Source organism: Pteropus vampyrus, unplaced genomic scaffold (genome assembly GCF_000151845.1).
Source record: "Pteropus vampyrus isolate Shadow unplaced genomic scaffold, Pvam_2.0 Scaffold113, whole genome shotgun sequence".
Classification (NCBI taxonomy): Eukaryota; Metazoa; Chordata; class Mammalia; order Chiroptera; family Pteropodidae; genus Pteropus; species Pteropus vampyrus.
In genome coordinates this window covers 2,019,455-2,032,027 of record NW_011888894.1, presented here as the reverse complement: position 1 = coordinate 2,032,027, position 12,573 = coordinate 2,019,455, and the positions used below count along the sequence as shown (strand labels likewise).

The 12,573-nt window shown below is 41.3% G+C and overlaps 1 protein-coding gene across 1 annotated transcript; it reads right to left on the bottom strand.

Annotated features, from left to right (window-relative positions):
* Positions 1-1,726: 1,726 nt before the first annotated feature.
* On the bottom strand, positions 1,727-5,178 carry FAM136A (family with sequence similarity 136 member A). Its single transcript, XM_011365564.2, has 3 exons — positions 5,017-5,178; positions 3,941-4,081; positions 1,727-1,960 (listed from the first exon to the last, which is right to left on the bottom strand). The coding sequence occupies exons 1-3, from the start codon at positions 5,101-5,103 to the stop codon at positions 1,772-1,774; spliced, it is 417 nt and encodes a 138-aa protein (XP_011363866.1). The 5' UTR covers positions 5,104-5,178; the 3' UTR covers positions 1,727-1,771.
* Between the last annotated feature and the right edge of the window lie 7,395 nt (positions 5,179-12,573).

Genomic DNA, 12,573 nt, shown 5'->3' with positions numbered 1-12,573 from the left:
CAAAATAGAAAAGCCTTGGTAATTCTAAGTAGGGGATAGTGCTCCAAAATTCAATTCATTCGTAATGTTCAGGAATGGCTCTATTTAAATATCAATGATAGCAAAGATTTAGCTAAGCTCCTCATATATTTTGTACTCTCTTGGTACTCAAAATCCCAGGCATTGCATATTCTCGAGTGGTCATAACTGATCTTTTCCTCTTCTTGCTGTGTTTATTTGAAGCTAGAAAGCTGACGATACTGCATTTTTTTAAGCCTTATAGTTTATTTTACATTAATGGACTTCAAGTAATAGTGCTCTAGCCTGCCCTCAGTTTATTTACAATGAACAAGTCGTGCATGCATCCAAACCATAACAGATAATTTTCACTTTTCTGAACCTCTTAAGAAACTTACTTCACACATGACAAAGAAAGACATCCTTAGGAAGTTATATATCCACTGCCCAGATATACGGAAAGAAACACAATAGTGGAGAAAAAAAATTAAACTTTATTTTTTAAAACCAGACCACTAGGAAAATATATCACAGTCCTGAAACAGCAAACAGACAGATTATATTATCATTTCAAGTAATAAGGTGGTAAAAAGACAACAAAGTCCTTATCAAAACGGTAAGGTGCCAGAGCTGGGGCAGGAACATTGCATTCTCCAAAGGCCCCAGGCAAAAGTAGTATTTGGTAATGGGGGCTGCCTTATTTTTGCCCTAAAGGAGCAACAGCTCACACCTGAGTTACTTACTTTTTTCCCCTTGACCTTCCTGTTACCAAGGAATTGTCTCAGTAAGGCTCTTATTTCAGGGGACTAAGTAAGCAACAATGGGTTTTAGGTTTCATTCCTGAAAACTAGTTTTTTTCCAGATCTGGTTCTTTCAAACTCTTAATTAAGCAGCCAACAGTGAAAAGTTCCTCTTTCACTGTTCATTCCTGGATACCCAGATACAGCACAATCAAAACCCTTTCTCTTCAAAGGAGAGGGTCACTGCGAGATTGTCCTATCACTTTGCTGCAGACAGCCTTAGGCCCATCATGGCAGCCAGTGAGAGGGGAGGTCTGCTTCCCATACCCAGTGTGACATCACCTCTCATGTTTTTAGAGGGTCTCCAGGCTGAAAGATATAATATGTGAGAATTTTAAGAAATGAACATCCACATCTTGATGGCCAGAAAGAGATATCCAAAGGAACCTCTCAAAGGTCTTATCCAAACTACCTCTCCCAACTCCGCATCTTAAATCAACTTCATGTTCTTGTATATAAAACAAAATCAAGCAAAACAAAAGACTCAGAAAATTTTTTTCCCTTTCTTAGTGACCTGATGGATTTTGTTTTACAGCTTATGGAAAATGGTGTGGTGATGTTTCTCGTAAACAGGTCGGCAACGAACAGAAACACCTCTCCTCATACTCTACCAGATCATTGGCAGGTTAGAGAAACATGTCAACCTCTTGGTACCTGGGTACTAAGAAGAATCTGGTACCTCGGAGTGCTCTGGTTTGGTATGAGGGAGATGCCTACTGCTAGGATAAACACTTGCCACAAGAAATTTCGGCTCTCAAAACTCTCTGACCCAAATTTTAGCACCAGTTTTTTTCCATTTCATTTTCTAGGATTAAAACATATAGGAACCAGTGTCCAGAGGCAGGTGATATATGCCTTAAACTTGCTGCCATCCTTAATTTCTTCATTCATAAATTGTTTAAAAGACCAAAATTCTCATCCTTCTTTTTAAATAGACTCCTGCCCTCAGCCCCGATGGCCAATGGCAAAGACTTCTATTTCTGAATAGATGAGAGAGACTCCTTCATCTTCTTGGTCATGCTTGGAATGAGGTTCATGTGGTCATCCACACACTTGGTCACACAAGTCTCCAGCTGCCGCTTCACCTGAAGCTCTTTACTCCCGGCATCTATTGAATCTTTGGCTTTGTCATTGCAATGCATGGTACACCGGGCCAGGCGGTCCTGTGGCAAGAGAGCAGAGAAGGCTAAGAAGCTGGCCTTCATTTACCGAGCGCTTATCATGTGCCAGGCGCTGTGCTACATAATTCCTCACTTAATGTTGTCTATAGGTTCTTGGAACTGTGGCAAAACAACATATAACGAAACCAAATTTACCACAGGTTAATTAAAATAAAAAAGAGTTAAGTTCCTATGGTATCTCACCAATGTTATAACAAAATGGTGTTATTCAAGGACTTGCTGTGTTTTGGTTTGACATGTACTACCTTGACGAACTAAAGGGACATTATAGGGCAATTAACCAAGATTATCCTGATTGAAACAGAGGATGGCACCAGGAGGGCCCAGACCAAGCACAAGAAAGCAGGTGAATGACAGAATAAACTGTACAGGAGCCCCTTCCAGAAAGTGAGAAGTAACTAGAGGATAGTTACTCAATTACAGAAAGACAAACATCTTGATTCTTTAATATCTATCCTTGCTACAGAAAAACATTCAATTCAATAATTATTTATTGAGTATCTACTATGTGCCAGGTATTCTTCCAATGTTGGGGAATACAGCAATGAGTAAAACATGAAATTCTTGCCCTTAAAGAACTTATATTTCAGTGAGGGCAGAAAGACCAACAAAATAAATAAGTGGAGATGTTGAAGAAACAGTTGAATATGTGAATTTGGATATCAGGAGTGAGTTGTGAATGTAGGAGTTGTCAGCATATAGATGATATTTATACCTATGAGACTAGAGAACTAGATAGAAAAGAGAAAAGGTCCAAGAACAGCCCAAGGCGTTCCAATGTTCAGAGGTTAGAGAGGGGAAAAGCCAGCAAGGGCGGCCACTGAAAAGATAAGCCAAGAGAGAGGTGGGAAACCAGGAGAGTGGGGTGTCCTGAATAAAGTGTTTCAAGGAGGGGGAGAATGATCCACTGTGTCAAAGATGCAGACAGGTTGAGTAAGGTGAGGAATGAGAAATGCCCACTGGATTTAGCCTCATGGTGGGGAATGGCAAGGGCAGTTCTGGCACAGTGGGAGAGTGAGTCTGATTGGAGAGGATTGAAAAATGGTTTGGTGATGCTTCTGGTAAACAGGAGGTTGGCCATGGAAGTTATGCAGCAATTCAAGAATCAAAATTTCAAAGACTCTATTTATAAAAATAGGTCAGAATAAACACAAAGAAACCTTTTGGAGTTTTATGATCTTGGAGATGTTATTCCTTTATAGTGTTAGTAATTTTAAAGAATTTTATACAGCAGAATGTAAAAATGTATCACATTAGACATAACTTTTCCATGTGAACAGAATCCCAGGCTACGAACAACTAGTTCAGAAGTGGGCCCTACTTCCCAAGTTCCAGAAAAGTATATTCAGAGGGAGGGAGTAAAGTGAAGTTGTGGCTACTCTTTGCTTCAGAGAGGGAAGGGGGTGGGCAGGGTTCTTAGTGACCTCAGAAGGGTTTTTGAGGTAGGTCTCCAGGAGTCAACAATAACAATGCTTCATATAAATGACTGCTCTTTAGTGACATGCCTTCTGGGTGTATCAAGTAGGGGCAATTCTGGGTGAGTAAGTCTACAAAATGATGACAGGATCTTGCTCTAATCTGCACTTTTTAAAGACTAGCCTATTCTCACTTTCCTGGGGATTCTGCTGTTGTAGGGATGAATTAATATGTTTTAGAAAGCTTTGTACTATATAGTATACATATTATATCTGGTGTCTATAGAAAAGAAAAACATAAGGTTCTACTTGGTCATGACCTCCGTTGGTCACTCATTGTTTCTATGGGAAATACAGACAGCACTCCATCTTCAGGACTTTGTCCTAAATTTCAAACCCTGTGAAGACTGGTTGGCTATTCTACTGTCATCAATGTTAACAGGACCAAGACACTAAAGCCAAGAGTTTTGTGGCAAATGCTTGTCATTTCTTGCTGAAGAGCAACAACAAGGAGTACAGTCCTCTCTCTGTCTGGGATATTCCTCACCTGGAACTTCTCCAACTCGCTAGTCACCAGGGCCTGTGCTTGAGCCAGAGGCGCGTGGCAGCGTTCAATGCACTGGTGCACCTGCTGCATGGTCGCCTGGCTGTCCTCACAACAGCTGGCGCTGCACCGGAACATGAGGCCCTGGGGAGGGATGGCAGGGAGAGGTTAGGCAGGAAAACCCCTGGGACAGAGATGACCACGGAGTGCCACAGAGGTTAAGAGGAGCATCTACATTTGCACCTCAGAACAGACATCAGGACCTTAAGACCACAAAGGGGAAAATTATCCTCAATGCCTCACAGAGTGTTTCATGGCCTTCTTGCTGCTAGCTCAGTGGCACTTGTTGCCTCAAAGGCTGGATGGACAGGAAGGTGGCGGTGAGTCAGCTAAAGCCAAATTCTGAAAACCGGGTGCCTATACCACAGGGTTTCAGAGGTCAGCAACCGAGTAATCTGTATTCCACCGGGGGGCGGGGGGGGGGGAGCCAATCCATTAATCAATGACTCAAGGGGCACTACAAAGGAAACCCATAATCGAGTTAAGAAGGCAAGACCACCACCAACATAACAGTTAGGGGGATCAAAGCAGTACAACATATAAACCAGTACTGGGTGGAGCGAAGAACTGGGCATGACCTGGCCACTTAGGAGGTGAAGCACTTTCGCCCTTCTGGTCTTTTGCCTTTCTGGTCTTTCACCTTGGCCGTGCTCTTTCTAGGCCTTGGGCTGCTCACCCGCAGAAGGGGCCGCGCAAGAGGGAAAGGTGGGGGAGGCCAATGTCTCATACCAGGGGCTTTCTAACCCTGGTCCGGGGACCCGCCCGTCGCCACCTCTGGCTGGCCTGGGTGGAAAACGGCCTTGCGCGCCGCGTGGCGAGGGCGCACAGATTTCATCTGCTCGGCCGAAGCTCCAGTTTTCCGTCTGAGGGTAACACCTGTTTCCGAGGGAGCCGCAGCGACCCCAGGGACACCTCGACCCGGATCTGCGGAGAAGGGGGCGGCGGCGCGGGACGATGTGGGAAGATGCCGCGAATTCCGCACCACCGGGGTCCCCTCAAATCGGTCCCCGCCCCGCTACCTGCATCTTTCGGATGTTCTCTCTCTCCAGACTCTTCACCATGGAGTCTACCGCCTCCTGCACCCGGAGCTGCTGCAGCTCCGCCATGGTGACCCCGCGTTGCACCGGGTCGCGCCGGCGCCCACATGGACTCCTCACACGGGCCCGCCCCCTCGCCGCCGCTTCCCGGGTCAAGGCGGCAGGTCCTTCCCCGGCCCACGCCGCCGCCTGGCGTCCGAGAGGAGCAACTGCACGCCAGGCGGCCGCGCTCCAGACTGCCACTGGCTCCAGCTCCCCGCCTGGCTGTCTGTCCTCCGTGCTCACCTCGCCTTGGGCTGCGGAGGACTGCTTCACTTGATCTCCGCACGGCGACCGTGCTCTCACTGCTACTACCTTTCTCCCCTCTCTTCCTTCTCCGCCTTCAAATTTTTAACACTTTTAATACGAATAATTAACATACAGAAAAATGTCCAAATATTAGATGTACAGCTTGATGAATTTTAACAAACCTGCCCTTTTCCAGTTTCTGCCCGTTCTCCCCCCATTCCTTCGCTTCTGACTCCAGGCCACCACTGATCTACTTTCTATCACTACAGATTACATTTTTCCTTTTTAGAATTTCATACACACACACACACACACACACACACACACCCACCCACCCCTCACATATATCTATATACTATATATATACATATATGTTTATAATCATTCAATATGTACTCTTTTTCATATCTGACTTTTTCTCCTAGCATAAACTTTTCAGATTGAGCCTTGTGGTTGTTTCCTGTTTGCTGCCGAATGGTATTCCATTGAACGGACTTATCACTATTTGTTTTTCTATTCCCCTGTTGACATTTGGGTCTTTTCCCGGTATTAGCTGTTATGAATAAAATGACTGCGAAAGTCCTTGGGCAAGTCTTTTGTAGGCATACATTTCCATACCCTTGGGTATTTATCCATATTTACTCGTGGGTAAATAACTCGAAGTGAAAATGTTGGATTGTTGGTAGATGGATGTTTATGCATGTATTTCCAATAAAAAATTATTAGCCTCAAAGGCAATGCAGAGGCTATAGATATTCAATACATAATGAAGCATTTTTGTACCAGAACTCCTGGAACAGTTCTTTCTGGAGTGCTTCACCTTCCACCCCCAATTTTACTCTTCTGTGCATTCATTTACTAAACACATATTGGGCATCTGCTAGACACAGGGCACCTTGCTAGGGATGAAGGTCCACAGGGGAGCATCGGTGAAAGCGAAGGGGGCAGACACAGGCAATGCTGGAAAGGATGTGCTATAGGGGGTGGCAGGGACTGGCAAGAAGGAGTGAACTGTTCAGGTGCCTCAGGAAAGGCTTCTTGAAGATGAGTGGGTGTTTGCCTGACATGAGATGTGAGGAGAATGTTACATCAAGCATAGGGAGCTGCTGTGAACAAAATAGTGTGAAAGAACTTGAAGCTTTGGGAAAGCCAAGTGATTCTGCTGACTTGGAGCCTGTAGTAGTAAAGGAGACAGTAAGTAGGGGAGATACAAGGACAGGGATCTTGACATTGAAATTTAGGCATTTGCTGCCATTGGGCACTAGATGGCAGGAGAACTCTGGTTCGAGGATGGGGGAAGATTTGACTTAACCTAAAGCCCTTTCAAGAAAGCTGCCTTCTTCAAGCATGTAGCCTAAGTGCTGGTAGCTCCCTGGACACCACTGTTCAGGGTTTGAGACATCTTTTCCACCTCAAGCCAGAATAGAGGGGACTCTCAGCAGCCACTGGAATTAGGGGGACACCAGTTATTATTACAATGTGCTTGGTACTGTTTTAAGTGCTTTACATGGATTATCTCATTTAATTCCTATAACAATCCATTGAGCTGAGTACTCTGTTATTCACTTTTCTCCCACATGGGGCAGAAAACTGAGGCCTAGGGAAGCAAAGCCACTTGCTAAAGGTTGCACATTTAGAAGCCTGAATTGGTGGAGCTAGACTTCCAACCTGGATAAACTGACTCCAGACTTGAGAAGTAGAAATTCTGTCATGACTGACTCAACGTTTATACTTATATCTCCATAGTCTGTGGAGAGTTCTTTCTTTCTTCTTTATAGCACAATCTGAAACTCCTCACTTTCCCTCCTTATTCTTAATATCAGACTGAATCTCTCCAACAAGTCCTACTTGCAGGAGCCCAGTTAAGGGCACTAAAATGAATTTAAAAGTCCTTGAGAAATGCAGCATTGCTAGTTTGTGTATATGAAATGAATGTTTTTTTTTTTTACTATTAATGAAAAATGAATCCTGACTGTAGTTGGCTTTGGAAGCCAAATGGGAGTCATGGTGGAATCAGAGTTTAAAATCATTTTGGGAAGCTCAGATACCTATTTGTGTACTCTTATCCTGGTGCTTTGGGAGCAGGAAACAAGTCAGATGGTCAGTTAGGTAGTCTGGATTTCTTCCTCACCTCTTCTGCACACCATGCTGTGCACTCAGAATCTGGTGGTGGCCCAATGGTGGCTGAAATACTCCTAGCTACTCTACAAGGCACACACTGTGGCACTAGATAGATCAGGACTCTTTGGTATTTACTTATATTCAGATATGGGCAGGATAAATGGGTCCTGGAGGCCAGGATGGTAGGAGGAAGAGAAGTTTGCTCATTGCTGCCACCATGTCTAAACTTCAGGTTAGCCAGAAATGGAGCTACACCAACCTTGGTTGAAGAGCTCCAGGTGAATGTTAATGGAACAAACTCGTCACTTAAAATGTAGTTTTCCCTCAGCATGTCTTCCTAATCTACCAAGAAATATCATGACTAGAAAGCAATAACTATCAAGAAATATCATGACTAGAAAGTTATTGCTTTCTAGTCATGATATTTCTTGGTAGATTAGGAAGACATGCTGAGGGAAAGAAAACTCCCAAGCAAAGAATATCATCTTCTACAGAATGAAAAATTCAACTTTCTGGAAGTCATAAAAACTTAAATTAAAATACATTTGAAGCTTTGATTGAATGGTTATTTTGTATATATTTATATTATTAAATATAAAATAAAGCAAATATTTTATGATTATAAATAGCCCAGCATGTAAATATCTCTTTAGTGTATTCATATATTTTTAGCTTATTGTTATTACCCTAGATAAAACCACCACAAATAATAATAATATTTATATTTATAGACAATATTAATAATTATTATACTCTTGGGCTATTACAATTGGCCTTGTTTAAATCTTTTGTACATCTTCCTATTGAGAGGTCTTTTACTTATTGGTTTGTAGAATATGTTTATATAGTCTTATAATGAGCTCTTTGTCAGTTATATGTGTTACAAATCTTTTCCCTTTCCGAGTGACTTGCCTTTTCACTTTCAAAACAGTATCTATTGAAAGAAGTCTTATTTTAAATACAGTCCTATTTATAATGTTTTTCCATTTATAGCTAATTCTTTTTTGTATCTTGTTTAAAAAATCTTTTTCAACTGCAAGTTCATGAAAAGATTCTTAAGATTTTGAAAAATTAAATTTATTTCTATTCAACATTAAGGCTATAAATGTCCCTCTTATACTACTTTAGCTATTCCAACAAATTTTGTAGTATTTTCATTCAAACATTTTCTAATTTTCTTTATGAATTCTTTGACTTATAGGTTATTTAGGAATGTATCTCAATTTCCAGATATATGGGTATTTTTTAGGTAACTTTTTGTCATCAATTGCAGATGTGACTGCATTATAGTCAGCAAACAAACTCTGTGTAATTTGTCTATTGAAATTTGTTGAAACTTGCTTTGTGGCCTCAGAAGAGACTTTTCTGACTGTCCCTTCCCTAACCCCATATATTCCTGTCATATATTCAGTTAGCATTCTGTATTTTTCTGGGACAATGCTCATGACTGCTTATTACTTGTCCCATATTTCTTTTCTCTGATTAAAACCTCTACAAGGACAGAGACCATGTCCGCCTTTTATATTGCTCTTCTTCAATTCTTTGCTTAGTGTCTGGCATATCTAATCCCTTAGTAAAGGGTTGTTTAATGAATGAATAAATTTATTTCACTATAAAAGTAATTAACCATAGATATTTGGAAACCAGAGAAAAGTGATAACAAATAAATAAATAAATAAAAATTCACAGTACCACTATACTATTTTAAATACCACTGTTTGTGTGTGTGTGTGTGTGTACTTGGTTTAAACATAATATATGTTTATTTCTCATTAATCCTCTGAAGGTACACCGTCTAGGGCTCATGTGGAAGCTCCATGACTCTAGTCTGGTTCTAGTTGCTTTGCTCTCCCCAGGGGTCACATCCTCATCCACATGGTCTTGATTTATTTCTTTCCAGTCTTTTTTTCTATGTAGGTGTTTTTGTTTTTGTTTTTAACATTGCAGTAATAAACCGTATATACTCAGTATCTTGCTTTTACAATTATAAGTACTTCCATGTCCTTACATACAAATAAAAGGAAACATAGAGTGTGGCTAGTGATCAATATTAAGTAGAAGAAGACTGAAATTATAATACAAATGTAGAGATTTGAGGAAGTCCTGGGAGGGGAGAACCCCCAGATGGTTGAGCAATCCGAGAGCAGAGGAGTGCTTCTGCCTTCCTAGAGCCCCAGGGAGGTGACCAGACTCCAGAGAAGTGAAGGCTGCATGGCGGGCCCTAGGGCAGCCCCACAGGTTCCCCAAGACTCTGTGCATAGGACCCATGGTCCAGAATGGGAGCTTCCTAATGAACTCTGTACAGCAGAGAGAAGCGCACTAGAAGTAGTGGAGAGACGAAGCTGGACCTGGACAGGTCTTGTGGTTGGGAAGAGGGATGACTAAGCAGTAGCTGGCATGAGCCACAAGTTGAGACTTTGTCTCCTGCAGGTGCCAGTGTGGACAGATAATACAACTCACCCTGCCATCAGACATCTTGATAGACGCAGCTAAGGGATGGGCCCCCATAATGATTGAGATTGTGTCCCTGCCACCCAGAAGAAAGGAGGTCACATAAGAAATTCTTCAGTCTTAGATAAAGTTTCATTTATTTTACACCTGAATTTGTGAGTTGAGATTTGTACTAGCTATATATGTGTTCCTTAGATGAAGAATCCATTAAAAAGAACAAGTGGGGAGGTAGATAGGGATAAAAGGGGTCAAATATTTGGTGACAGAAGGAAATCTAACTTTGAGTGGTGAACACAATGCAATATATATATATACACACACACACACACACACACACACACACACACACACACACACATGACATACTGTTGAATTGTGCACTTGAAACTTACTTGATTTTATTAATCGATGTCACATCAATAATTTTTAATAACAAAAAGAGCAACAAACCAGTCACGTGGATTACTGCAGTGACTAAGAAGTTGTGAGTTCTAGTTCTCTGTTGCAGGGCACCAGTATCAGCTATGTTGTCTGAATGACATTAGCCACTGTCTTGGTTCAGTACCCCTCATCCTTCCAAGACTATTGTAGTTGTGGGGTTCAGAACGAGTCACCCCAAAATGTGCCTATTGGAATGCAGATTGTTTTTAGCTAAAGACAACTTTAGCCACAGGCTCAAGAGAAACTTCTGCCCCTCCCTTAACTACCTGGAATAACTTGAATTAAGGGCCTTGCCCATAATAAGCGACTATCAGAGATAGGGAAAGGCAGGACAAACTTCTATTTACTAAGTGTCTGCTTTTTATAGCATCCTGCAGTGACCCTTTGAAGCCCCAAGGCAGCTCAGCTCATCTCTAGCTCAGAATGTCTGATATATCCACTTTCTCTTTCTAGCTCTGATCCTCTTGTGCATGCATTTAATGTCTCTGACTCTCTCATGTATGTGGAGTTCCCATGCATACGTATGTATTAAATTTGGTTATTTTCTCTTGCTAATCTGTCTCATGTCCATTTGATTATTAGACCAGCCAGAAGAACCTTGAGGGTAGAGGAAAGTTTGTTCCTCCTCCATGTGGTAGTAGTCTTTTGTCCAGACCTCCCTGTTATAGTTTGCCCTCCAAACTTTAGTGAGCTTTCTACACTATCGATCTGGAATTATTTATGGTTTTTCCTTATTTACTGTCTGTTCAAAGTCCCTTCTCCCATGTCTACCCTCCGACAGGAATTTGGAGGCTCTGTTTCTCCCTTGTCATAAGTAAACAAGGAAGACATCTGTGAATCTTATAAAAGTCTCATGGGGACGGGTGGTTCCTTGCTATAGGCTTTCTAAAATATAAAGAGTGGGGGGATTTTTAATCTTCATTGTTTTGCAGGATTGCTGGGCTCTGGTTAAATTCTACATAGTCCAGGAAGCAGTTTAAGAGATGAAATAAATTGTCTGAGGTGACACAGTTAAAACAGTGGAAATGGGACTCAATTGAGTCTGAAAGACTCCAGAACCCACGTGTTCTACCCTACTTTTATTAGCCTCGCTTGTCTGAAATGATACTAATGGCTTTGGTCAATGGAATATTTCTCACAGCACTGGTCCGGTGTACCTGGTAAATACTTATTGAACTGAATTATCTCATTTTCCTGGGGGATTATAGGTCTGTGGTGTGGGGATGGAGGTAAGTGGGTGGATTCACTGCTATTATATCTTTTAAGAAATGTTTACAAAACACCATTTTAATGTTCATTGCAACATCAGAGTTTAAATAGAATAAATTCTTTTATTAAAATCTATATTTCTTTCCACTTATCCCTGTCATTTTATTTGAAAGGTTTCAAACTGACAAATAAGTTGAAAGAATAGAACAATGAACACCTACCTATATAACTTTCTCCTAGATTTACTTATTGTTAATATTCCACTACATTTGCTTCCTCTTTCTATACACATATTCTCTTTTCTGAACCATTTGAAGTAAGTTTCAGATATTATGAGTCTTCCCCCGCAAATACTTCAGTATGTACCTCCAAGAACAAGGGCCTTGTCTTACATAACATAATACCATTATCACACCCAAGATACTTAACATGACTCAATAATATCATCTAATTTGAGATCATATTCAAATTTCCCTCATTGTCTTTTGAATATACTTTGTGGTTGGGTTTTTCTAACTTTCTCCAGCCAGAATCCAATTGAGGATCACATATTATATTTAGTTGTCATGTCTCTTTGGTATCCCTTAATCTAGGGCAATCTCTCGTCTTTTCATGTCTTTTATGACAATGAGATTTTGAAGACTTCCAGGCTTCTTGTTTTGTAGGATGTTTCACAATCAGAATTTGTCCGATTATGCCTGCTTGCTTAGATTCAGGTTAAATATTTTGGGCAAAAGTTCTACATAGGTGAGATGCTATTGCAGGTGTACTTCTGCTATTATATCTTAATTTCACAAATTTTCTTCTCTTTTCATCCATAACTGGATTTCTTCCTGCTTTCTTGGGGAAGAATCTCATGCAGCCCCTCTCCTTTGGGAGAGCTCTTTCTTCTTCCCTCTAAAGATATATTTTTCCAACTATGGGTCATAGTTCAGTGTGCGGCGAAATACTTTTAGGGGATTGCAACCGGCACTTTAAAGAACAAAACAGAATAGATTAGAATGAAAGAGAAAATATCAGAATGCCTGG

What these genes read in the sequence shown, in the direction of transcription:
- FAM136A (XM_011365564.2), bottom strand. Translation starts at nt 5,103, where the DNA reads ATGGCGGAGCTGCAGCAGCTCCGGGTGCAGGAGGCGGTAGACTCCATG. An exon ending in AGAACATCCGAAAGATGCAG is followed by an intron (nt 4,082 to 5,016) that starts GTAGCGGGGCGG and finishes ATCCCTCCCCAG; the next exon opens with GGCCTCATGTTCCGGTGCAG. An exon ending in GCGAGTTGGAGAAGTTCCAG is followed by an intron (nt 1,961 to 3,940) that starts GTGAGGAATATC and finishes CTCTTGCCACAG; the next exon opens with GACCGCCTGGCCCGGTGTAC.